At 36.0% G+C, this 26,487-nt stretch overlaps 1 protein-coding gene across 4 annotated transcripts in view; it reads left to right on the plus strand.

Annotated features, from left to right (window-relative positions):
- The window catches only part of Map3k5 (mitogen-activated protein kinase kinase kinase 5), a 212,452-nt gene that overhangs the window by 96,283 nt on the left and 89,682 nt on the right, over positions 1–26,487 (plus strand). For all 4 annotated transcript variants that reach the window (XM_071612996.1, XM_027938433.2, XM_071612994.1 and 1 more), the window contains exons 8-10: positions 10,383–10,495; positions 18,591–18,750; positions 21,067–21,220. In XM_071612996.1, coding sequence (XP_071469097.1) covers positions 10,383–10,495; positions 18,591–18,750; positions 21,067–21,220 — 427 coding nt within the window. The remainder of the gene's footprint in view (positions 1–10,382; positions 10,496–18,590; positions 18,751–21,066; positions 21,221–26,487) is intronic.

The following is a 26,487-nucleotide window of genomic DNA, read 5'->3' on the forward strand; positions in this document are numbered from 1 at the left end:
AGTTTGACTCTTGCAGGTACCTCATTTAAGTGATGCTTGTTTTGTGATTTCTTATTTTACTTAGCGTAGTATTTTCAAAGTTCATGTTTATTGTAGTTTATGTCGGCATTTCATTCCTTTTAAAGGCTGAATAATATTTCATCATATGCACATACCACATTTTGTGTATCCATTCATTCATCAGCAGGAATGTGTGTTGTTCCCAACTCTTTAATACTGTTAAGTACTACTGCTGTCAATACTCCTTGTACAAATATCTCTTTCAGATCCTGCTTTCATTTATTTGTGGCATATGCCCAGAAGAAATTTAAGACTTTGAAAAATGTTTCAGAGTAACAAATTAAAGAACATTGCAAAACTAGCACAATTCTTTTTGTAGGAAGAATTTATGTGCACAGTAAAAGGAATGGAAGAAGAATTTGGGGTTTTTAAATTTTCTTTCTGATTTTTCTATTATAATCACCTTCCTTCTCCAGATCAGGTCAGCCAGATGATTTGGTACTCGTTTTCTGCACATGCTGTCCTGCTTTGCCTCTTAGTTATTTTATGAGTGATAATTTCCCAGTTATCCCTAGAGCTGTGAAGCACCATGAAATTCTAATTTAATTATTTGTTTCTCACTGAAAGAATCACAGCTGTTATATCACAAATGAGCAAAAATGACAGCTAAAAAGAAAGAACTTGAGTTCAGATGGTCTTTAGCTAGAAATAATCAATTCAAGAATATTTCTTTTATATATGAGTTCAGTTGCAAAAAAGTGAGCTAAGTCTTTATTCTGAACACTTCTTTACTCCCTTCACTACCAAGGACTTACTGCTTTTAATGCTCAACAATCAGGTGAGAAAGTGCAACGATACAGTAGCTTTTGAACAAAAATCTATTACCTCGAAAGCTTCATTCATTTAAAATATAATAATAAATCACATTTAATACAAGAAGTATTACATTTCAAGTGTAATAATGAATCAAAGAATGAAAATTTTTTTTTCTCCCTTTCAACAAATATTTTGTACAGAAGTAGAAAAAAATCAGGAGTGAAGCTGGTCATGGTGGCACATGCCTATAATCTCAGTGGCCCAGAGGCTGAGCTAAGGCAGGAGAATTGCAAATTCAAAGCCAGCCTCAGCAACTTAAAACCCTAAGCAACTTAGTGAGACCCTGTCTCAAAATTATAAAGGGCTGGAGGTATATCTCAGTGATTAAGTGCCCCTGGGTTAAATTCCCTAGGACCCCCTTCCCCTTAAAAAATCAGGAGTGGAATTAACTTTAACTTCAACTATTCTCTTAAAATGTGAATGTCAGGTTCTTTTCCTAAGATTTATTTCTTTAATGAAGTTTTCTCTAATTTAACATTATTCATGTCTAATAATTTTATTTCTCTATATTTATACATAGTTTTATACTATTAACTATTTATAGATTTCTATATGTACAGACTTATATGTTGTTCATGTTCATTTATCTTCTTGCTAGTTATATTATAAACCCCCCCCCCCCAACATACTGGGGATTAACCCCAGGGGAGATTGATTGATTGATTGATTGATTGATTGATTGATATTTTGAAACTGGTTCTAAGCTACCAAGGCTGGTCTTAAATTTGTGGTCCCCTACCTCAGCCTCCCAAATAGCTGGAATTACAGGCATGAGCCACACAGCCATCTAAATTAGGAAATTTTTAAAAAATGTTTTTTTAAATTTGTTCTAATTAGTGGTACATGACAGTAGAATGCATTGTGACACATTGTACACAAATGGAACATAACTTCTCATTCCTCTGGCTGTACATGGTGCCCAGTCACACCAGTAGTGTAATCATACATGTATGTAAAAATGTCTGGTTCTACCATCCTTCCCATTCCCACAGCCCCTCTCCTTCCATCACTCCCCTCTGCACAATCCAAAGTTCCTTCATTCCCCGCCTCCTTAATATGAATCAGAATCTGCTTATCAGAGAAAATATCTGGACTTTGGGTTTTTTTTTTTTTTTTTTTTTTTGGATTGGCTTTTTTCACTTAGCATGATATTTTCCAGTTCCATCCATTTACCTGCAAATGCCATAATTTCATGCTTTAGGCTGAGTCACATTCCATTGTGTAGATGTACCACATTTTCTTATCCATTCATCTGTTGAAGGGTATCTAGATTCGTTCAATAGTTTAACTATTGTGATTTGATCTGCTATAAACATTGATGTGGCTGCGTCACTGCAGTAAACTGATTCTAAGTCCTTTGGGTATAAACCAAGGAGTGGGATAGCTGGATCAAATGTTGATTCTGTTCCAGGTTTTCTGAGGAATCTCCATACTGCTTTCGAGGGTGGTTGCACTAATTTGCAGTCCTACCAATAATGTATGGGTGTGCCTTTTCCCCCATATCCTCGCCAACACTTATTATTGCTTATATTCTTGATAATTGCCATTTTGACTGGAATGAGATGAAATATTTTTAGAGTAGCTTTGATTTGCATTTCTCTAATTGCTAGAAATGATGAACATTTTTTCATGTTTGTTGATCGATTGTGTTTGTTCTTCTGTGAAATGTCTATTCAGTTCCTTAACCCATTTATTGTTTGGGTTATTTGTTTTTTGGTGTTAAGTTTTTTGAGTTCTTTATATATCCTAGAGATTAGTGTTGTATCTCAGGTGCATGTGGTAAAGATTTTCTCCCATTTTTTAGGCTGTCTCTACGTTATTGATTGTTTCCTTTGCTGAAAAGCTTTTTAGTTTGAGTCCATCAAACTAAAAATTATTGATTCATAATTTTACTTCTTGTGCTTTAGGAGTCTTATTAAGGAATTCGGATTTAATGCAATTTCTGTTAAAATTCCAACGACATTCTTTATAGAACTAGAAAAATCAATCATGAAATTTATCTGGAAAAATAAGACACCCAGAATAGCCAAAGCAATCCTTAGCAAGAAGAGTGAAGCAGGAGCCATCACAATACCAAACCTTAAACTACACTACAGAGCTGCAGCAACAAAAACAGCATGGTATTGGCACCAAAATAGACATGTAGATCTACGGTATAAAATAGAAAACACAGAGACAAACCCACATAAATACAGTTATCTCATACTGGACAAAGGTGCCAAAAACATATATTGGAGAAAAGATAGCCTCTTCAACAAGTGTTGCTGAGAAAACTGGGAATCCAGATGTAGCAAAATGAAATTAAACCTGTGTCTATCACCTTGCACAAAAATCAACTCAAGTGGATCAAAGACTTATGCACTTGAACTTTTAGTATGCTGGCAGCTGATTCTCCTAGTTTTTGCCTGTCTGTAAACATCTTATACCCTTATTTTCTTTTATTCTGCTAAAGATGTCATTTCATTGCCTTCTAACTTCCATAGTTTGCATTGGCAAGTCAACTACTAGTTTTATTGCTCCTTGGAAGCCAAAATATCTTTTTTCTCTGGTCAATTTTAGTTTATTCTCTTAAGTCGGGTATGGTGGCACACTGTCATCCCAACTACTCAGCAGGCTGAGGTGGGAGGATGACTTGAGGACACAATTTCCAAAACAGCCTGGGCAACACAGTGAGACCCTGTGTCTCAGAATTTTTTTTTTTCTTTGTGTTTTCAGTGTCAGCACTAGAATGTGAATGTTTTATCTTATCCTGTTTGAGTTTTGTTCAACTTCTTGAATCTGGGGGTTGATGTTTTCATCAGTTTGAGAATATTTTATCCCTATCTTCAAATACTTCTTGTGTCACAGATTCTTTCTTTTCTTTTCTTCTGGGGATACAGGAATACATATGTTAGACTATTAAGTGAAGTCCCATATGTCCCCTAGGACATATTCATGTTCATGTTGTGGGTTGTTTCTCCCTCTGCTTCAGTTTTAATATTTCTTTTAACATGTTTTTCAGTTTACCCCAAATATCTTCTCTTCTGTTTAGTCTGCTTTTAAGCCCATACAATAAGTTTTATTTTCAGGTATTATTTTAGTCAGCTTTTCCACTGCTATGACTAAAAGACACAATAAGAACAATTTTGGAGAAGGAAAAGTTTATTTGGGGGCTCATGGTTTCAGAGGTCTCAGTCCAGAGACAGCCGGCTCCATTCCTTGGGGCTCAAGGTGAGACGGAACATCATGGTGGAAGAGTGTGGTGGAGGAAAGCAGGTCAAGAAGCAGAGAAACCAGTAAGCAGAGAGAGCTCTGCTCATCTAGGGACATATGTATATGTGTGTGTGTGTGTATGTGTGTGTGTGTGTGTGTGTGTGTGTGTGTGTATATATATATATATATATATATATATATATATATGTATAGGAATATATTCATATTCCAAAGGCCCCCAGTGACCCACCTCTTTTAGCCACACCCTATCTGCCTTGAGTTATGTATCAGAGAATAAACACACTGATTGGATTAAGGCTCTCATAACCCAATCATTTCTCCTCCTCTAAGCCTTCAAACATTGTTTCACATATAAGCTTTTGGGGGACACCTCACATCCAAACCACAACAGGTATAATATATTTTAGCTCTAGATTATTTGATTTTTTTTTTAACAATTCCAGCTTCATTTAAGTTGCTTCTTTTTTCATGCATTTTGTTTATCTCTTTCTCCATTTTTTTTAACCATATTTCTTTTTGGGGGAAGGGGGTTACTGGGGATCAAACCCAATAGTGCATTACCTCTGCGTTACATCCCCAGCCCTTTTTATTTTGAGACAGGGTCTTGCTTATTTGCTGAGGCTGGCCTCAAACTTGCTGTCTTCTTGCCTTAGCCTCCCAAGCGACTGAGATTACAGGTGTGCACCACCACACCCCACTTTCCTTGCCAAATCCTTCTCTCCAAACCCTACATCTAAATTATCAAACAGTCAGCTTTTCCCACCTGTATTGTTCTTGTTCATGGGTCACATTTTCCCGGCTCTTTGCACATCTCCTAATTCTTTGTTGTGTACCAGACATTTTGTATTTCAGAATTATTGAGACTGAAGATGATTTTATTTTCTCTCACAGAGGCCGTCCTTTCCTCTGATAACCAGATAGGCTAAGAAGTGGTTTACCTCAACACACGCAGTTTGGTTTGAGTCTGGGTTTCAATTTTAGTTGACTCAGTCTATCTCTGTTTTGTACCTATTTCTTGGTTGTGACCCTCTTTGGCTTTTGGTTGAGAGTTCAGTGGGTCTGTTATCTCCTGATCTCTGAAATACCATGAGAGATTTCATGCCTGCCTTTGGGGGTTTTGCTCTTTATTCTCACATATCCCTTAGCTCCAAATTTTGGTAAATTCCCTAAAAGGGAGAACTGTTATAGGTATTTTCCAGCCTCCTTTACCTAATGGACTCTACTCTTGAGCACTGTCAGACATGGGGAGGTTTCACCTTGCCATCCAGCCTTACTCCACCACCAGCCTCTTATTCAGCGCAGCATTCAACATGTGTCTCCTGGAGAGAACCAGAACCACAGGGAAGAGGCTCCTCCAGTTAAAAACCCCTGCATTTGTCAAGAAACCCACTAGTCCCTCATTTTTCTGATAGGCAGAGTTACTCTGCCTCTGCCAGGGCTGAGTCTAATCTTTAGTCAGAACCAGCTAATGCAGCATGGCCAGCAGCAAGGCCTCTCATCTTAGAAGGGCATGTCCCTCTCTGGAGTTTTATTTCGATGATTTTGTTGTTGTTTCCATAGATCTTCAAAGTCTATAAAAATATGTTTTTGGTATGTATCCCCCTACCCAGTTGTTCTGGCAGGACCGATGGCTTCCATGTAGAAGCCAATACTACCTCATACCAGGAACACCAAGTTTTCCTCTCCACGTTCACTGTTCTTCTACAGTACAGAAGTCTACTTAGCTTTCCTACATTTAGAATATACTCTACTCCATATTACCCTCTATATTATTATTGGAAATTTAGACTTATTATTTTTTTTGTCTTGTAACAGATATCCCTGTAATTAAATTTATGTTATGTAGTTAGTGCTTTTTCTTGGTACAAGTTGGTAAATAAATGTATAATTTCTGTGCCAGCAGATATACATGATTGTTTTTTTTTTTCCTTCCATTGGGTCTTTTTAGTTATACGTAGCATTAGGATTCATGCTGACATAATTATAAAAGCATGGAATATAGTTTGCTCTAATTCAATCCCCAGTGCTTCCGGTTTTCCTCCCCTCCTCCCTCTCACTGTTCCCTTCCTTCTACTCTGCTGATCTTTATGCCATTTACTTTTAGTTGTTTTTTTTTTTTTAATAGTCAGTGTCTTGTGAATATACATGATAGTGAGATTTATTCTGGTATATTCATATATGTGCACAAGGGAAGTAAGGTCACATTCATTCTGCTGTTCTTCCTTATCCTGTCTCTTCTTCCTACCCCTTAGTTCCCTTCATCTACTCCACTGATCTTTCTTCTATTTTGATGGAACCCCCCAACACATATCTTTTCCCTTTCTACATTCTTCTTTGTCTCCCTCCTGCCCCCACCCTTATTTTGGACTTATTTCTGCAAACCAGAGAAAACATTTCACTTTTAGCTGAGTCTAGCTTATTTCATTTGGCCTCCTGGTCTCCATTTACCAGCAAATGCCATCAAGTCATTCTTCTTTATGGCTGAGTTCTTCTTTATGGCTCCATTGTGCATATTTACCACATTTTCTTTATCAAGCAAGGGAACAAATCACCTCAAACAGCCCAAAACATTTCAACCATTGACTCTTTTGATCCCACAGTGGAAGGGATATCAGAGAAGTAACTTGGAAAGTTCATAGTTAAAATTCTAGATTTTGATATTGGCAAATATCTGTTAAGAAATACTGTACTTTCACAGTTTGTGAGAACTCCCACTTTTCCTTTGTGACATATTAGTGATATATGATGAGATTTTACTTCTTCAGTAATAAGCCTGCATGCTATTTTAATCTCTGGAAAATGCAGGAAATGTTAAGATTTTTTCCTCAGTATTCAGGTTGCTGTCATGAGGTGATGTAAGCTCTAGAAAAATAATAATGTTATTGGTATTTGCATTTTTACTTAAATGAAAATATACATTGTTTATAGTAGCAGAAAAACAGACATAAGCTCAAATATTCATTTTGTTTGTTTGGACACATAGGAAATAATATTTGTTTTTTTAAAATATATTTTTAATTTTTTTACACGACAGTAGAGCATATTTTGAAATATCATACATACATAGAATAGGTACAGCTTTTTCCAGTTAGGATCTCATTATTGTGGTTGTACATGACGTGGAGTTACATTGGTCTTACATTCATGTATGAGGATAGGACAGATATGGGCAATTCATTTTACTGTCTTTCCTGTTCCAATCCCCACTCCCTTTACTTCATTCCCCTTTGTCTAGTCCAATGAACTTATAATCTTCCTCTCCCTTGTTGTGGGTTAGCATCTGCATATCACAGAGAACATTCTGTCTTTGTTGTTCTGGAACTGGCTTATTTCACTTAGCATGATATTCTCCAGTTCCATCCATTTATTAGCAAATGCCATAATTTCATTCTTCCTTATGGCTGAGCAATATTCCATTGTGTATACATACCACATTTTCTTTATCCATTCATCTGTTGGAGAGAACCTAGGTTGGTTGAATAAATTGGCTATTGTGAATTGAGCTGCTTTAAACATTGAAGTGGCTGCATCACTGTAGTATGCTGATTTTAAATCCTTTGGATTTTAACCAAGGAATGGGATACAGGGTCAAATGTTGGTTCCATTCCAAGTTTTCTCAGGAATTTCCATACTGCTTTCCAAAATGGTTGCACCAATTTGCAGTCCAACCAGCAATGTATAAGTGTACCTTTTCCCCCACATTCTCGCCAACATTTATTGTTGCTTATATTCCTGGTAATTTCTGTTCTGACTGGCGTGAGATGGAATCTCAGTGTAGTTTTGATTTCCCATGCTCTTGGATAGGAAGAATTTATATTGTTAAAATGGTCATATTACCATTTTAAGTGCTATACAGATTTAATGCAATTCCTATTAAAATTTCAATAACTTTCTTCATAGAAATAGAAAAAGCAATCAGTCACAAAATTCATTTGGAAAAACAAGAGGCCCAGAATAGCCAAAGCAATTCTTAGCAAGAAAAATGATGCAGGAGGCATCACAATATTAGAACTTAAATTATATTCAGAGCAAGAGTAATAAAAATGGCATGGTATTGGTCCCAAAACAGACATGAAGACCAGTGCAACAGATTAGAAGACACAGAGTCACACCAACATAAATACAGTTAACTCATCCTAGACAAAGGCACCATAAACATACATTGGAGAAAAGATAACCTCTTCAACAAATGGTACTGGGAGAACTGGAAATCCATATTTAGAAGAATGAAATTGAACCTCTATCTCTCACCCTGCACAAAACTCAACTTAAAATGGATCAAGGGCTTAGGCATTAAACCAGAGATTCTGCACCTGCTAGAAGAAAATGTAGGCCCAACTCTCCACCATGTCAGCTTAGGAACCAACTTCTTCAATAAAACTCCTAAAGCACAAGAAGTAAAATCAGGAGTCAGTAAATGGGACGGTATCAAACTGAAAAGGTTCTTCACAGCAAGGAAACAATCAAGATGATGAACAGAGACCCTACAGAATGGGAGGAAATCTTTACCACCAGCACCTCAGACAGAGCATTAATCTCCAGGATATACAAAGAACTCAGAAAACTTAACACCAAAAAACAAATACCCTAATCAATAAATAGGCTAAGGAACCAGACAGTTCACAGATGAAATCTCTAGCAATATCTCTAGAAATGCAGATCAAAACTGCACTGAGATTCCATCTCAGTTAATATTTGTTGATGTGCATAATTTGCTTTTTGAATCTTCCTTTCTATATCTTTAAGAGTAATATTTTATATTCTTTGGTTTCAAGGAAAGCAAAAATTTGTTGAAAATATTGTGTATCTTCATATGAATTAGACAAAAAAATATAACTTCTGTCTTCTCCTAAATCCATTTTTGTTGGAACTCAACCTCTAAACAGAGACCAAGTTAAGATTTAAAAAAAAATCAAAGATTTTTAAGTCATATCTCTCCTTGATATGACTTTGAATGTCAGCAGTCTGGCACATACTTTTTCCATTTTAAGATGGAAACAGTTATACTTCTAAAAAGATAAACATACTTTTTCATCACCTGTAGTGATGCAGTTGGAAATTTTTTTTTTTCATATTCCACAGGTACAAAACTATCAGAGCCAACTAGTTAAGATGAATACTTGTTTGACTTTGGTTTCCATTTAGAGATGTTTGTTCAACTTAACCCATTAAGCCCCAAGCTTTTAATTCTGTTAACATAATAAATATTCACATGTTTATTGGCATGAAAATTGAGACCCTTAAAAGAGGCCCTGCATCCTCAATATTCAGAAAAATATATTTCTTCATCTTTTTGTTGATGTTTAACTTATTTTAAAATATGGGAAGTATTAAGTATATTTTAAAAAAGCCAATAATATTTTACATACTATTGTGCCTTCCATCATTTTTGCTATTTCTGCCTTTCATTTACACAGGAATGCTTTGAGTCGGGATAGCCTTTCTGTTGGAATTATAATGTATTTTTCCTAAATAATCTGTTTTTGGGTCTTCAAATGGTCACTTATTATAAATTTATTTTCCTCACTATGATTTTTCTTAAAATAAAGATTTCATTTTTTGTGCGTTTGTATCAGATGGACTCTAGTAATCACTAGGATATTTATTTTCATTTTCTTCTCCACAGGCCCAATTAAAATAATATTGAATATCATTGCCTATTTAATGATTTATGTGTGGAAGCCCTTGAATGGCTCCTAGGAAGTGTTACCTTGAAAATACAGTGCATATTCAAACACTGAAGTCCTTTCAGATGCTGAAGTGTTTTCAAAGGTTGATATTCTGTTTCATGCATATTCAGAAATGGGTTCTGATACTCTTTGAGCCAAAATTAATATGCAGAGGCACAATCTCTGATTTTCTTAGTTTCTTCCTGTAATTGACATTTTTTGTTACCTCAATGTCACTCTTGTCCTTTCAGTATGTTCTCCAGATGACCCACTTCTATGCTGTGTCTTCTTAAAGTATGTTTAGGGGTTTCGTTTTTTTTACCTTATTCTTGGTACATTCATGCATTTCTAGTAGATAATTGAGAGGATTGTTTTAAAAGCCTGGGGTCACTAGGTTGAGGGTACATTAAGTAGGGAATGAAACAGGGATGGGGACAAGGATATGCAGTTACTTAAGCATTAAATCCTAATAGCACACTGGACTCTGGGGTGAAGGCCAGTGGAATATTTTTTGCCCAGGCACTGGAGTTATGCAAACAGAAGTCATTGCTCACCCAGGGTTTCATGATTGAGAAAGTAAACTTGTACATTTGGTCTTTGTTTTTTTTTTTTTTTTTCTTTTAGGTTCAAAAAGGCATTTGAATCTGAGCCAACACTACAGTCAGGAATTAATTATGCGGTCCTTCTCCTAGCAGCTGGGCACCAGTTTGAATCTTCCTTTGAGCTTCGGAAAGTTGGTAATTACAGCTTGATATTTTATGTGGAAATCAAGAAACTAAGCCTAAACTTGGTACAAGGAAACAGAAACATGAGTGGATAAATTCTTTTGCTATCTCATCTGACTTCCTGGGGGAAAAAGGTTTATTATATCTCCTTGCTTCAAATTTCGTACTATGGTATGAATTCTGATGAATTCTGATATTAGAATATAATTCAGGTTTTAGTTTATTTTACTTGTTTCTAAAAGCCCCTGTTTAATATTTATTGTTCTAGCTTAAACTAATATTGATGATATTGGGGGCCCTACATTCAGCCACCAACTCCCAAATAAGGTAAATGTTTTGTGGAACATCAGTTTCCTATTTAAGATTGTGTTTTCCCAGAGCTTTTTAAAATAAAAATGAAGATCATACCTCTATTTCCTTTTTCTGTTTTTTTAACACACCCATCCCTGTGGCTTCATGGATGTTGGTAGTGGAACCTCCAAAGTTCCTGGAACAGGTCAAGTAGATGGCAGTCTTGGCAGTGACTGGTCTTAGAGTCCGTCTCTGAATTGTCATCATGATAATTTTGTCTCTTATGTGTAGACAGTGTCCCATCTGCTGACCTGTTTTTGGAATCTGAAAAAGGGTGTTTTGCTGGGTGTGGTGGCACATGCCTGTAATTCCAGAAGCTCCGGAGGCTGAGGCAGGAGATCACAAGTTCAAAGCCAGCCTCAGCATCTTAGCCAGGCCACAGGCAACTCAGTGAGATCCTGTCTTAAAATAAAAAAACATAACAAAACAAAACAAAACAAAAAACCCACACCAGGCTGGGGATGTAGCTGGCACCCTGGGTTCAATTTCTAGTATCAAAAAACAAAAACAAAACAAAAAATTAGGTTGTCTTTGTAGATAAATTTTGAGTGATTTTTCTTCGTTTTGACTTTGACTTTTTTAAAAAGATTTTTGGATGCTGGAATACCATGTGTGGTAATCAGATTTTGTTCTCTTGAGTGTCTGACTGCCCTCTTTCCATAATAACTCTTGGAGGAGTTATTATTACAGACATAGAAGTCTTTGGCTTTAGTTTTCAGAAGGGAAAAAAATTGATCTTAATAAAGGTATGCATTGTAGAAGAAAATTTTCCTTTAAAGTTTTAAATTGGGGAATGTTATAATTTTCTTTAAAGAAAAATGAGTCCTGGGCTTTAAATATTATTTGGGAAGAATTTATAAGATATTCTTATGTAATATTCTAGGAAATTTTTGCAGGAAGATAGTTTGAGTATAGTAATAATATATTTTTTTTTTTTTTTAGAGAGAGAGAGAGAGAGAGAATCTTTTTTTTTTTTTTTTTTTTTTTGGTAGATATACACAACACAATGCCTTTATTTTTATGTGGTGCTGAGAATCGAACCTGGGTCGTGCCCGTGCTAGGCGAGCGCCCTACCGCTGAGCCATAATCCCAGCCCAAGTAATAATTTTTTTAAGTCTCAGTCTAAAAGAATTAAAAAATAACTTATCACTACTAGACTGCAGTGGTATTAAAGGCAGAAAGCTCTATTTTAAATATTTTTTTCATTGGTAAATGAAATCAGAGAAAATATATTACAACTTGTGCTTTTCAGAAATTATAGTAAAATATTGTATTTAAGATTTATTTTAGATCTCTAGCCAAAAACCCTTTTATGTTAATAATTTTTATTGCTCTGTTCTTAGAACTCAAAGTGAAGTTTGGTCAAAGAGTAAATTCTCATAGGATTTGACATTGGTTTTACATTTGTAGGTAAAGCAGTTAATACTTGCTTGAAAAATATACATTCTAAGTCTCATTTTGAAGTGGAGTAAAAATTAAGACAGTCAGCAATCCAAGGTTTGAGGAATTGTAACATAACATTGCAAAGTAAACATAACTTTTTAAAACTCATAGCACATGTTGAAGAAGTATTTGAAAATATATGAAGTTGGATTTAAAATTTTTGAAATTTTACAGCATGCACAGATTTAAGATATGACTTTATGATGAATTTTTAGCTACTGTAAGAACTTAGCTTAATAAAAACTATGTTTTAGCCTTCTCTAATACCGTGCTATACACCTAAATGGGGTTTGTCCTTCAATAATGAAAAAAGTAGCTCATTAGCATAGTTCTTTTCAATTGTAAATTAATGCCAATTAAAATAGGTTGATTTTTATATATTAAGATTAAATGGGTTTTCAAGGTGGTTGGTTAAATAAGTTAGTGGGACAATGTTAAATTGATATTAATAACATAAAGAAAATAAAACTAATGACATATTTAGTGTATTTTAAAGATATATGGTTGCATTTTTTCATTAAACACTCTAATCAAATTTTCCAGTAATTTATGGTCTTCTTCCATTCTTTCTGTTGGTCACTCCAGATACTCAAATTAGTCTGAGTTCGCTGGATGGGGTGGTATACACCTGTAATCCTAGCAGCTCAGGAGTGTGAGGCAGAAGGATCACAAGTTCAAGGCCAGCCTCAGCAACTTAGATAGACCCTGCCTCAAAATAAAAAATAAGAAAGACCTAGGGATGTGTAGCTCAGTGATACAGCCCCCTGGGTTCAATCCACAATACCAGCAAACAAATCAGTTTAAATTATTGAAAAATTAATCAGATTTTCCTTTTTGAAATCCCTTCTTTAGCTGCTTTTTGAAATTTTGTTGTATTTACAAAGGGAAAACTATTAAAAATTAAAATGTCATAAGATGAGCACTGAATCTGAAGCTTTCTAAACATATATCTTAAGTTTAAAATCTCAAATGTAAGAAATTATTCTCAAATGTTATGATATGTTGCCTAATGTCTCTATTAGTCCATTTTCTGTTACTATAACAAAATACTTGAGGCTGGGTATTTTGTAAAGAAATGATGTCTGTTTAGTTTTGGAGGCTGAAAGTCCAAGATTGGGTGGTGCCAGTGATTTCGTTTTTGTTGAAGGACCCCTTGGTTATAATACATCATGGTAGATGTCATTATGGTAGGAGAACCTACCTGTAAGAGGGCGGGATCACAGGAAATCAAAAGAGACAGGAAGCTAGAGTGTGATTCCAGGATCAGGCTTATTCTTATTTAGCAACTCATTCTCATGAGATCTAATGAACATCCTACGAGGACTACCTTGATCTTTTCTGAGGACAGTGAAGATGGCATCTCCCATGATCTACTCCCTCCCCCTAGGCTCCACTCCACCTCTTCAAGTTTCCACCACCTCCCAGCATCCCTACACTGCAGATTAAGCTGCCAGCTCATGCACCTTTGGAAGACGCCCTCAAACCGTGTCCAGACCGTAGCAGACTCTTCATTCTAGTTGTGTTTGCTTAAGGTTATGACTAACTGCCTCTGGGTCTATTTTACTTTTCCAGTTTTGGAAGAGTCATGGATGTTTAGACTATTGAAAACTAGGATTTAAAAGTGCAGAACCACATCTTGCATCTTTTTTTCTTTTGGGGCTTTATAAGCCTTAAAACTAATATTCAAACTTTTAGCTAAATAAAAGATGATTCTCTTTCGTCTTCTGTGGAATTTTTCAACTGTGAGACATTTTATGGGAGAGGGTCAGAATTATAGGTTTGGGTCCCCAGCAGCAATATGATGTGGTAAAAGAACACGGTTTGGAATTGAGACAAACCATCATTTGAATCTCATTTTCATGAGCATTAAAAAATTATTGAATATAAAATTTATATTAACAAATATAAAAATGAGTCTGTAAGATAACCCAGAAAAAATAATCAAAACAAAACTGTCACTAACCACAAAACAATTTATTTTTTGTCTGTAGAGGGAGGCCACCTTCTCAGAAAACTGGAAATTATAGGGGAAGAATTAACTACTTTCCCTTCCTTTTTAGGAGGTACTATAGTTTATGCACTCAACACCACACATCTCTTCTTAAAGCATGCTGCATAGCAAATGTATTCTTCAGGAGAATGCATTCTTCAAATAAACAAAAGAAAACACTAGTAATCAATTTGAAAGAGGGATAAAGTTGATAAAGAGGGTGATGTTACAATAATTGATTCTGGCAAGGATGATCAACTTGCCTGCTGATATGATAAGCTACACAGAATCTCTTGTGAAATATTCCCTCTCCCCCTCCCCTTCTCCCTCTATTTTGGTACCAGGGATTAAACCCATGGACACTTAACCACTGAGCCACATCCCCAGCCCTTTTAAAATTTTTTTATTTAGAGACAGGATGTCCTTAAGTTGCTTAGGGCCTTACTAAGTTGCTGAGGCTGGCTTTGAACTTGCAATGCTCCCACCTCAGCCTCCTGAGCCACTACCGGACAGTACCCTTGCTATTTTCAAAAAGTCAATGTCATGAAAAAAATGGACTGGTTAATTATCTAAAAAGATAGTTAGAGACACTAGAACCCAAATTCAGTTTATTGGATTGTGGTTTAGAAAAAAAAAACTGCAGGAGACATTTGGGGAGCAATTAGGGAACTTTTCAGGATTAAGTAATAGATACCATTAGGGAATTATTATTTTTATTAGAGGCAGTAATGGAATAAGATAGGAGCAATTGTTAGGTATCTTGTAATGTTTATGAATGAAATGTCAAGATGTCTGCGATTTAATTTGTAGTGGTTCAGCAAAAATATACAGGGAGGTGAAATAATAGCAAATGTGAACAATTAAAAATATGATCATTCATTATAATCTGTATGTATATTTGGTTTTCTTTTTGACTTACTAGGTAGTGAACCCAGGGCCTTGAGCATGCTAAGCAAGTGCTCTACCACTGATATACACTCCCAATTCCTAACTGTAGCATATTTTCTACTTTAATGTCTGATTAAACTTCTTTGTAATGGAAAGTTAAAATGAAAAGATTCTAATCCTTATTTTTATGAGTTGTGTGACCTTAGATAAGTTGCAAAACCTCTCTGGGCTTGGTTTTCCTTGTTGCAAAAGGGAGATATGCTCTGGCCTCATTGTGTTGTGGACGGGAAGAATCAACATCTTTGACTTGAAAAAAATTAAAGATTATTGTGCTAGTGAACTTTTTGTTGCTGTGATCAAAATACCTGAGAAGAACAACTTAGAGGATGAAAGATTTTGTTTGGCTCCTGGTTTCAAAGGATTCAATCCATGGTCACCTGTCTCCAAGGCAGAAATACGGTGGACGAGCATGGCAGAGGAAAGGTGCTTAGCTCATGGTATCTAGGGAGCAGCAAAAGAGAGACAGAGAAAGAGAAAGGGAGGGGTTGGGAGAAGATCAACTCTTCCACGGCATGCCCACAGTGACCCTCTTCCTCCAACCAGGTCCCATCTCCCAGCAGTCCATCCAGCCATCAGTGATTAATCCCCTGATGAGGTCAGACCCCTCATGATCCATCACTTCTCATAAACTCCACCTTTGAACCTTGCTGCATTGGGGACCACGCTTTCCACATGAGACTGGGGATATTCCAGACCCAAACCATAACAGTTATTTTGTCTTAAGTATGTTTTTCTAGGAGGTAAAATTATGACTCTCAGGAAATATAAAATAGACACATGTGAAAGATTTTATTTAACCCAGTGTTTTAGTCAGCTTTGTGTCATTGTGACCAAAAGACCTGATGAGCAAGAAAAGACATTTTGGCTCACAATTTCAGAAGTTTAACCCATGGTCAGCCGATTCTGTAGGTCTAGACCCAGTGAAGGAAAGATGCTCAGGTCATGGCAGGGTCAGGAAGCTCCACTGTCTAGGGACAGAATATATAAACTCCAAAGTTATACCCATGGTTACCTACTTTCTCCAGCCACACCCTGCCTGTCTACAGTTAGCATCCAGTTAACCCATCAAAGGGATTAATCCACTGTTTATGTTACAGCTCCCCTAATCTACTCATCTCACCTCTGAACATGAGCCTCATATCTACACCATAACACCCAATTTATGTGGAAACCAATAAGAGTAGATATCCAGTTCAAAGAGCTTTTAAGAAATTGAGGTATTCACAAATAACCAACAAATATATGAAAAAAAAGTTCAACATCATTAGCAATTAGGGAAATGTAAATCAGAACTACACTGAGATTTCATCTTACACCAGTCAGAATGGTAGTCATCAAGAATACAAATAATAATAAATGTTGTATAGGATTTGGAAAAGAGGGAATACTTTTACACTGTTGGTGGGATTGTAAATTAGTATATCCTAATGGAAATCAGTATGGAGGTTCCTCAAAAGACTAGGCATGGAACCACCATATGACGCAGCTATACCACTCCTTGGCATTTACCTGGAAGAATCAAAGTCATCTTACTACAGCAATACATGTATACCCATGTTTATAGCAGCACAAATAACAATAGCCAAACTATTGTTTGGGACCAGCCTAGGTGTCCATCAATGGATGAATGGATAAAGATGATGTGCTATATATATACAAGAGAGTTTTATTCAGCCATAAAGAAAAATGAAATGTCATTTGCCAGAAAATGGGTGAAACTAGAGACCATTATGTTAATAAAAATAAGCCAAACCCAGAAGGTCAAGGGTCATATGTTTCTCTCATATGTAAAAGCTAGAGAGGAAAAAGTAAAAGAAAGATGTGGGAGGGGGCTGGGATATAGCTCAGTTGGTAGACTACTTACCTCACATGCACAAGGCCCTGAGTTCAAATCCCCAGCACCACAAAAAAAAAAAAAAAAAGAAAGAAAAAAAAGGTGTGGGTTGAGCTCATGAAAATCAAAGTGAGATCAGTATAGGAAAGGGATCAGAGGTGGGAGGGGCGGGGGAAAGAGGGGAAAGTACTGGGGAATTGGCCAAATTATTCTGTTATAATACGTATTGTATAGATTGTATGAATATATAACAACAGATTTCATTATTATGTAAAACTGTAATGCACCAATTAAAAATTGGCAAAAAAAGAAGTTAATGTATTAAAAAACAAATTAGCAAAGAAATGTTAGGATAAGATTTCTGAGTTTAATTTTTTTAAAAAGCTGGTTTATGTCCAACAGGCCATAAATCTTAGGGAGTATCTATTTCACTAGACAGAAATTGTTTGCATCTGTACTGGACAGAAATCTACAAATTAACAAAGTTCTTTAAGTCTGGGAAGTAGTAAAGTGACTAGCTGCACTTTGCCTTGACTGTACATGAGTGATCTGTGCCCCCATGTGGAGATTGAAATGACATGCCCTACTTTTTTCCCTAGTCCCAAATCTCAGGCAATATTTTTTATCTTTGATGTATTGTATACTAGTGGCATTGAACAAGTCTATAAGGACATATTCTTTTTCAGCAACAAATGCTTTTAAAATGCATGTGCAAACTTCTCGAGAAGCGATTTCTTTATATAAAGAACAAAGTTGGAGGAGGACTTACATTACCTGATTTCAAGCCATGATAGAAAGTTACAGTAACAAGACAGTTATCTGTCAGTCTATAACTTTATAAGAGTATAATTAGTGTTTTTATATATAAATCATTAACTATTATGGCATTATTTGTTCTTGCAAGATATATAAACTATACATTTACTCTTCAAGTGACAAAGTTTCAGTATATAAAACCTAAGGGGGGCGGGGATGTGGCTCAAGCGGTAGCACGCTCGCCTGGCATGCGTGTGCCCCGGGTTCGATCCTCAGCACCACATACAAAACAAAGATGCTGTGTCCACCGATAACTAAAAAATAAATATTAAAAAATTCTGTCTCTCTCTCTCTCTCCCTCCCTCCCTCCCTCCCTCCCTCCCTCTCTCTCCCTCTCTCACTCTCTCTTAAAAAAAAAAAAAAAAAAAAAACCTAAGGAACCTTCTCTTTCAAATTACTTAAGAATCCATGGTGTAATAAGAGAAGGAAGGATGTTATCTAGCAATGTCTTTAGTATTATTACCTTTTAATTTATGCATACATGGATGTACATAAAGTGACCGTGGCAATTATCTCTGGATTTTCAAATTAAAGGATAATTTTCATGTTCTTCCAAGTAACTTTTCTGATTAGTCAGACATTTTCTTAAACCACCTTAATAATCAGAAATTTAAAACTACTTGTGTCTTACGAGAGGATGAAAGCTTAATTTTGCTTTGTAATGAGAGTTCGCTGTGCCCATCTGTGGTGTGTTTGTAACATTCTGTTTCCTGCTAATCTCCTAGGGGTGAAGCTGAGTAGCCTTCTTGGCAAAAAGGGGAACTTGGAAAAACTCCAGAGCTACTGGGAAGTTGGATTCTTTCTGGGAGCCAGTGTCCTGGCGAATGACCACCTGAGGGTCATTCAAGCATCTGAAAAGCTTTTCAAACTGAAGACACCAGCATGGTAATAATAAATGCTTATGTGTTTGTACAACTATTTTTAACAAGCAGTTTTATATTGTTCTCAATATATTAAAGTGACAATTAGATTACTTTATTATTTTTAGAATAAAATACAGAATTTAGGGGGAAAGTTGATGTTCCTAGAGAAAGTATGTTGAACGTAAGTTCTGATGACTTTGGATGGACGATGTCAAGTCACTTGACCTTTCCTATACATGGACCAATCCACTGGCCAGGTCAGCCAGTGTCACCTACATGAACCATGCAGAGGCCACACATTTTATACCTGTAAATCTGGTACATATTCAGGGCCCGGGAGACCATATGCCTATCTCAGCCTCTTTGGCCTCTATTCCAAACACACATACCTTTGTTTTAGGATCTGATCTATTTTGGAATTCTCATTCTTGGTTTTAATTTTTTTTTTTTTTACTTAGACTTTGATGGGCACATTTGAGTGTTTCCTACATATGTGTGTTTTTCTAATTTCAAACTTTTGTTCTTGGAATTAAACCAAGTCTTATCATTAATTTGTGCATATATGGAGGTACATAAAGTGACTGTGGCAATTATCTTTGGATTTTCAAATTAAAGGATGATTTTCACGTCCTATATGGCATTGAGATGATGAAAAAAAAAATTTCTCCTGCATTTAGGACCATTTTGAAAAAAGAATTCTAATTTTATTATGCATCATATATAATAAGACTTTAAAAGATTAACAACAGGGCTGGGGATGTGGCTCAAGTGGTAGTGCACTCGCCTAGCATGCATGAGGCCCTGGGTTCGATCCTCAGCACCACATAAAAATAAAATAAAGATATTGTGTCTACCTAAAACTAAAAAAAAAGATTAACAACAATATAGAGAGAGGCTCTTTCTAGAGCTGATCAGAACTCAGGCACTGACTGAGCACATCAGAAGAGCCATTTGAAAAGATGACCACCCTGTCTCGAGGCCCTCATGGCTCCCTGCAGGACTTCCTCACCTCCAGGTCTCCTCCTTTGGCCAGTCTTCCCCCACATCACTCCCACACCCATCTCTCTAAAATGCAAGTCTGACCCTTCCACTCCCTGGAAATCCTTCAGTGGTTCCTCACAGTCCATCTCTTAGCTGGGCAGACAGGGTTTTCCCTTAGCCGTCTGGACCTCAGCTCTTGTCACGTCCCAGGGTTCTCACTGTTCTCTTCAGAGCAAACATGCCAAAGTGCAGTTTTAAGTGTTTGTGTGTCTTAGGTGCCTCTTGCAGCCCTCTTATCTACCCTGGGACACTCATAAATCACATCTGCTCATAAAGCAGACGCATACCTGAACCCTGCCTCACACCCAAGGCCTTGCTTTCTTGTTCCTGTCGTTCTTTAGTTAAGCTTCTGCTGGTATTGCTTGTATGGTTCCCCTTAGCTGGATGGCTGTTCAGTTATGTCTCCACTAGTATTTATTCATGGCGTTACGATACTTTTTTACATTTGCCTTCACTGTATAGAATGCAACCTGAGCCAGTAGCATGTCCAAAATAAGCATTTAACAAATTATATGAAATACACGAACCAGTGAATGCATGTATTACATTCAGCCAAATTTGCTGTTTCTTTTCTGTGACTATCCAGGTGGCAGAGAAACAGGTACAAACAGCTGTAGCTTTAGGAGCCCTGGTTTCTGATAACAGGAGAACAGATACCATTTTATGTAATAGTAATAACAGCCACAAAACAGTGCCTCAGGTTTCCATTAACTTAATTTTTATGGAATGTTATCTCCTATGTTTGTCATCTACAAAGTGCCTACAGTAGTCATTATCTAGTATAATTATCTTGTTCCTTATTTTTCCTAACCTTTTCTTTTGAGGTAGTATCTATCTTAGATGAGAATATTTGTACATTATAGAAGCTCAATTGCTTTGAAGCAAAATAATCTGTTATGAGTAGTCTGTTTTAGAAACGTTTCTCAAAGAAGCATGTTTAAAATAAGTGCATTCACCTTGTCCTTGAATAGAATATATTTATATTAAAATATTTAATATATTTAAAAATTTGTGTTTTAAGTAAATGTATGCCCCCAGTTCAATTTATTTAAGCCTTCTAAGCCTCAGTTTCCTCATCTCTGAAATGCAGATAAAAGCCCATGTTATTGAATTTTTTTGAGATTTAAATGAGACAATATGTGAAAGTACATGATATGTAACAAGAGTAATATTAGGTGAATCTGAATGCATAATTATTAATGTCATATATATTGTGGTTACAGAGTAAAACCAGGATACGTGGAAACAGGTGATTCTAAATTTGCAAGTGATATGCTTTATATATTTTAACTCTCAGGTACCTCAAGTCTATTGTAGAGACCATTTTGATATATAAACATTTTGTGAAGCTGACCACGGAACAGCCTGTAGCCAAGCAGGAACTTGTAGACTTCTGGATGGATTTCCTGGTTGAAGCCACAAAAACAGATGTTACTGTAGTTAGGTTTCCAGTGAGTACCCTTTATTTAAATCCAAGTTTTGTTCTGTGTTGTTTCTTGATCATCTTGCATTCTGATTATAATAGTAATGGCATACTGATTTTCATGCCCTAAGACTGCTGTCACCTTGCTCACATATATATTTTCTGCAATCTGGTTTGCTTTACCTTACTTTTTAAAATAACTTCTCCAAATTAGAGAAATGAGATACATTTGTATTTTTATCATAGAATTTGGGTGGTCCCTTAGGTATGCTTGTAAAACAGTGAAAAGATGGCCTCTTAGCTCAGCAAGGCAAGGCAGCTCCAGCCCAGTGGGTGGATGCTGTTATTAAATAGTCCAGTTTTGTTGACATTGTCTTCAGCTTTATCACCATTAGTATGGTGGAAATGATCAGGCTCAACTGTCTTGTTTAGACTATCATCTCTACCACTTTTTTTTTACCCAACTGGGTCAGAATTACACATGAGTCAGAGAAACCCCAAGTAGGATCCCCAGTCACTGTTTATAATGCTTTGACCATGGGAAATGATGACTTCTTTTGGATCTACAACTCATTTTGGCTGGTCTCTAGCTGACTTTATATATAAATGTGTGTTATACAATTATATATGTATGTATAAATATATATTTTATGCACATATGCACACAAACACACACATAACATTTTTAGATGTATTTGTCATCTTTTCAGCTCGTGCCATTCCTATCTACCCTGATAGCTTGCAGAATACCATCCAGAGCAATTTGGATTTGGCATGCATTTTGGGAATTATGGCAACTCACTATGTGTATCAATTTCTTCCCATGTCAAAGTGATGGCATAAATCTTTCAGGTTTGCGCTCTCTAATCTCAATCTTTCATACTCACAGGTGGTGACAGTTCTCAATTCTTCCTGTAAAAACCTTGGTTTTGTTGATAGGATCATCTGCTTCATTTAATTAAATCCATTGGTGGTATTAACATTCTTTACTCTGTCTTCCACAGAAAGCCTTGAGCTCAGCAGGCTCCTTCATTGAAAAGGCTTTTAAACTAAAACACTTCAGCTCATTTTCTAGTCTAGATAATGTGCAACCAAGGAAAATCCTTATCTTAGGGTGAGCTGGCAGCTTGCCTTTCACTGGTGCTTTGAGTGGCAATAAAAAAGGTGGTGAAAGAAGACAGCACACAACTCAGCCTTTAATTGACTGTGTACTTGATCAGCTAGAAAACTGGCCATGAAAGGAACCCATTCATATTAGCTATTGCCATCTAACTTAAATTAGTTCAGTGTGAATTAGTCTGTTGTAATGTAAATAAGTGAATGTAAAAAATCAGTAAAACACAGAAAATAATAAGTGAGAAGTTAGGAAATTGTAAGTATGAATGGATTAGGTAAGAAAGGACCAATTAAGTCCCAAAGGAAAATATGCACCAATTCAATTTTATTAAAAAATGGAGGGGGCTGGGCGTGGTGGCGCATGCCTCTCATCCCAGCGGCTTGGGAAACTGAGACAGGAGGATTGCAGGTTCAAAACCAGCCTCAGCAACAGTGAGGCACTAAGCAAATCAGTGAGACCTTGTCTCTAAATAAATACAAAATAGGGCTGGGGATTTGGCTCAGTGGTTGAGTACCCTCGAGTTCAATTCTTGGCACCCCCTTGCCCCCCAAAAAATAGAGGGGCTGGGGATGTAGCTCTGTGATAGAGCATTTGCCTAACCTGAATGAGGTTCTAGGTTCAAGCCCCAACAATGCCAAAAAATTAAGTTAAAAGAAAATTTTGTTCAGTAAAAAAAATTCATAAACAAATCAAATAGAAAACTACTCAATAGGGAGAAAATATTTAATACAAATTCTGTAAAATAGTCAGTTTGCGCAAATGGTAAAAAAAGAAAGAAGAAAAATTGGCAATTATATGAAAATAATAATTAACCATAGAGGATAGTCAAGAAATTAAAAATTAAAATGAGATCATTTTTTGCCTGTTGAATTCATTGGAAAGGTGTGAGGCATGAGCGTTTTTTAAAGATGGCTGGTGGACAGAAGGAATTAAGTGCTTTTGGAAATCATGTGTGAGGGGGATAATAGCATCATATAAAGAACAATGGGGGACCTCAACTTTTTCTGTAGAATTTTATTTCTCTAAGAAAAGTTTTGAAGCAAATATGGCAGTATATTAACATTTTGTTACCTGTGGGTGGGCGGTACAAAGGTATTTGTCATTTTATCTTGTATTCACTTATGATATATCATTTAGTTTTTTTCCAGCAATCCATTTCCTTCTTGGAACTTAGTGGTTTATTTGGGGGCAATATTTTACTGAAAAGACTGTAAAATGCAGTATTTTCTACTCATTTCAATGACATTAGAATTCATAACTTATGTTTTCCAAATTGCTTTCCTATATTTGGCTGTTATACAGAGTGCAAAACTGTCTTCTAGCTCTTGTGAAGTTGAGCTTTCTTTTTTTTTCCTTTTTTATAAATTAAGATCTTCAAAGATTATTACAAACACCAAGTATCCTTCTAAAAGCATCCTAAATTAAATCAAAGGCACATCATCAAAGTAAAACATTTGTGACATGAAGAATTCTTTTAGGGCATAATATTTTCATATGACTTTGTTTTTAACCATTTGCAATGCTCTCTATGTAGGTCATATTTTAAACATTTTTTTAAAGACATGAAATAATGTAGTATCTTTTTTAAAGTGCTATCACAACTATAAAGCAAAGGAACTTAAAAAGAGATCAAATTTGCTTTATACAGAAGATGGGGGCAACCTCATATGCATCATAACAGGAATATTTCCAAACAAGTTGCAGAGTGTTCTTATAGTTCATGTTTTGTGAATTCCAGAAAATGTAAGTCTCCCAAGAAGTTCCAGAGTCAGTAGAAATTACAGGAGGATTAATCACTGCAAAGGTATTTTTTTAAAAATAATGAAAGCGTGGAGGGTTGTTTAAAAAAAAAAACTCAATATAGTTGATAATACAGTAGAAAAATAGGACCAATATTTGGGTAGTCATTTGTGACTACATCTGGAATTTGCCATCTGTGCTCACTGCATAGAGAAAGGAGACTTCTACTATGTTTCTTATTGGCCCTGTGTTTTGTGAGTAGCATCCTGCTCTGTGGTTCACACCTCTCAAGGCTGCATAGTCTTGAATGGGAGGATAACTATTCTTCTTTTGAAATGGATCTGATTAAAACCTAGGTTGTCCTATATGAGAAAACATTTACTGTATCTATTTCTTATTTATCTCATTATCATAATTCGTTCTCATTCCTCCAAGAAGTTAACTGTTACCCTGTGCATAAGAAAATGACAGTTTATTTGGAAATGATTTGAGTGGCCCTATCTTTTGTTATTATTTGGATTCCGTTTCATCTATTCCTTTTCCTTAGCCATCTTTTTCTTTCCTTCTCACATTGAAAAGTTTGGAGACCCTAATGTCAGGAGAGAGGAAGAGGAGAGAGGAAGGTCTTCGTGATAACGGGAGGAATTCTGACATATAACCCTACTTAATGCTCTTCTCTGTAGTTTATAAGCCGTGCCCTCTTCTTTCCAGCTGCAGAGATGCATGTGAAGTTAGCAGTTAATTATAATGTTGACCCATATAGGAGACAACAAACCGAAAACAAGAGTATTATGTATGCTGTAAGCAAGTTGTATCTAGCTCTATGGCTTTGTCAAGTGGCCTCTTTTTCCTTATCTTTCCTCAGACTTTATGTGACCTCTGTAATATATGCTACACATTCCTTATACTTTGTCATTTCAAGGGCAGATCAAGGGCTCAACCAGCGTTAGACAGTGATAAATGTAGCCATGCTTTTATTCCCTGTCCCAAGTTAGGAACACATAGTTCAGAGTTTATCTATTAGGAATATTTGAGGTGACAATAAAGACATAATTTAACCAGAAAGGAGTCAATCTGGGACTGTGCTTTTCTGTGGCTAAATAGTGTGCTCACAGATTAGGAAGTAAGATCTATTCTGATTTGACAGGAAGGAGACTTGGATCATGTTTCGGGAAATCCATTTTTTTATTCTCTACTATTTGTTGTAATTTAATAAACTCTTGGATCCTCAGATGTGAAAACACCATTTCTGCAGTGTTTAGATTGAAAATTGATTTTCAGTATTAATCGATGGCTCCTCCCTTAACTCACTTGATTCAAATTAGGGCCTTGACTCACCTAGTGAGTGAGTGTGTTCCTGAGTCAGTTTGTCCTGCCGTGGGCGCTCAGTGTGGGTTTATTTGTGGTATGGCCTGTCTTGTTTTCACAGCGACAGCCTGACCAAGAATTTGAGCTCTGAAAATTTTTTATGCTCAAAGAGTAAAGAAAATTTTGGTTTTATTCTAGGGCCCTTTCTCTACTTCTTTGTACATTAACTTACCTAAATGTATGGGAGTGATAAATTTAGAGTAAAATGAGTACATTGGGTTCACGCTATGTGTCCGAGGACCAGTTTTCTGACCCAGATTTTGTGCTTTCTTGCCCAGGCTGCATTTTATGTTTTAATGTATCGTGAGTCTGTAATTTTTTATGATGAAGCCCTAGATAAGCTTTCTCTTTCACTTTTATTTGGTAAAGTTGCTTGATTCAAGAGTCGTTCTAAAAGTAATTTTCTTGTGTTTTAAGCAGTGGAATACAAAGAGCTAATCACAGTCTTTCTATAGTGAAGTACTGGCTTTTCTTTAAAAAAAAAATACTCTTACTGAAGTCTGTATTAAAAATGTGGGTCTTTAAAGCTTCTGTGTGAATAGGTAAGAATTATTATAGTAGCTCTGAAGCCAGGGCATGTATGGTATTTTAATGTTCTTTTCTGGTGTGAGAAATTAGTAATAATGTAATAACTTCATGCAGACCTTTGATACAGATTCTCAACTTATCACATACCCTTTGTAAATCTCCAAAACAGGAGCAAATTTTGTCTTTTTCTCTTACAAGGCTAAATATATCATTATTGGAGATGCCAGTTTTATCTTGAAGTCAGTGCAAACACATTTTTATTACTTTAGGCAGTTATGTCTGTTTTTGGGGTTTATATATAAAACTTTCAACAATAACCAAAATTATTCCTGGATCCTTTTACGTGGACATGAAAACCATACTACTACCTCTTTATGATAAAACGTGACAGCAGAAAACCTAAAATAAGTATGGGACATTCTATGTATGGAATTTTTCTGTGCACAGAATTGCTTTACCATGTTTCTGCCTTTCTTTGACACATTTGTATTTATAGAACTAGCTTATGTATTGCACGACCAAGTATAAGCTTTTAAATATAT

Source organism: Marmota flaviventris, chromosome 6, assembly GCF_047511675.1.
Source record: "Marmota flaviventris isolate mMarFla1 chromosome 6, mMarFla1.hap1, whole genome shotgun sequence".
NCBI classification, from domain to species: Eukaryota; Metazoa; Chordata; class Mammalia; order Rodentia; family Sciuridae; genus Marmota; species Marmota flaviventris.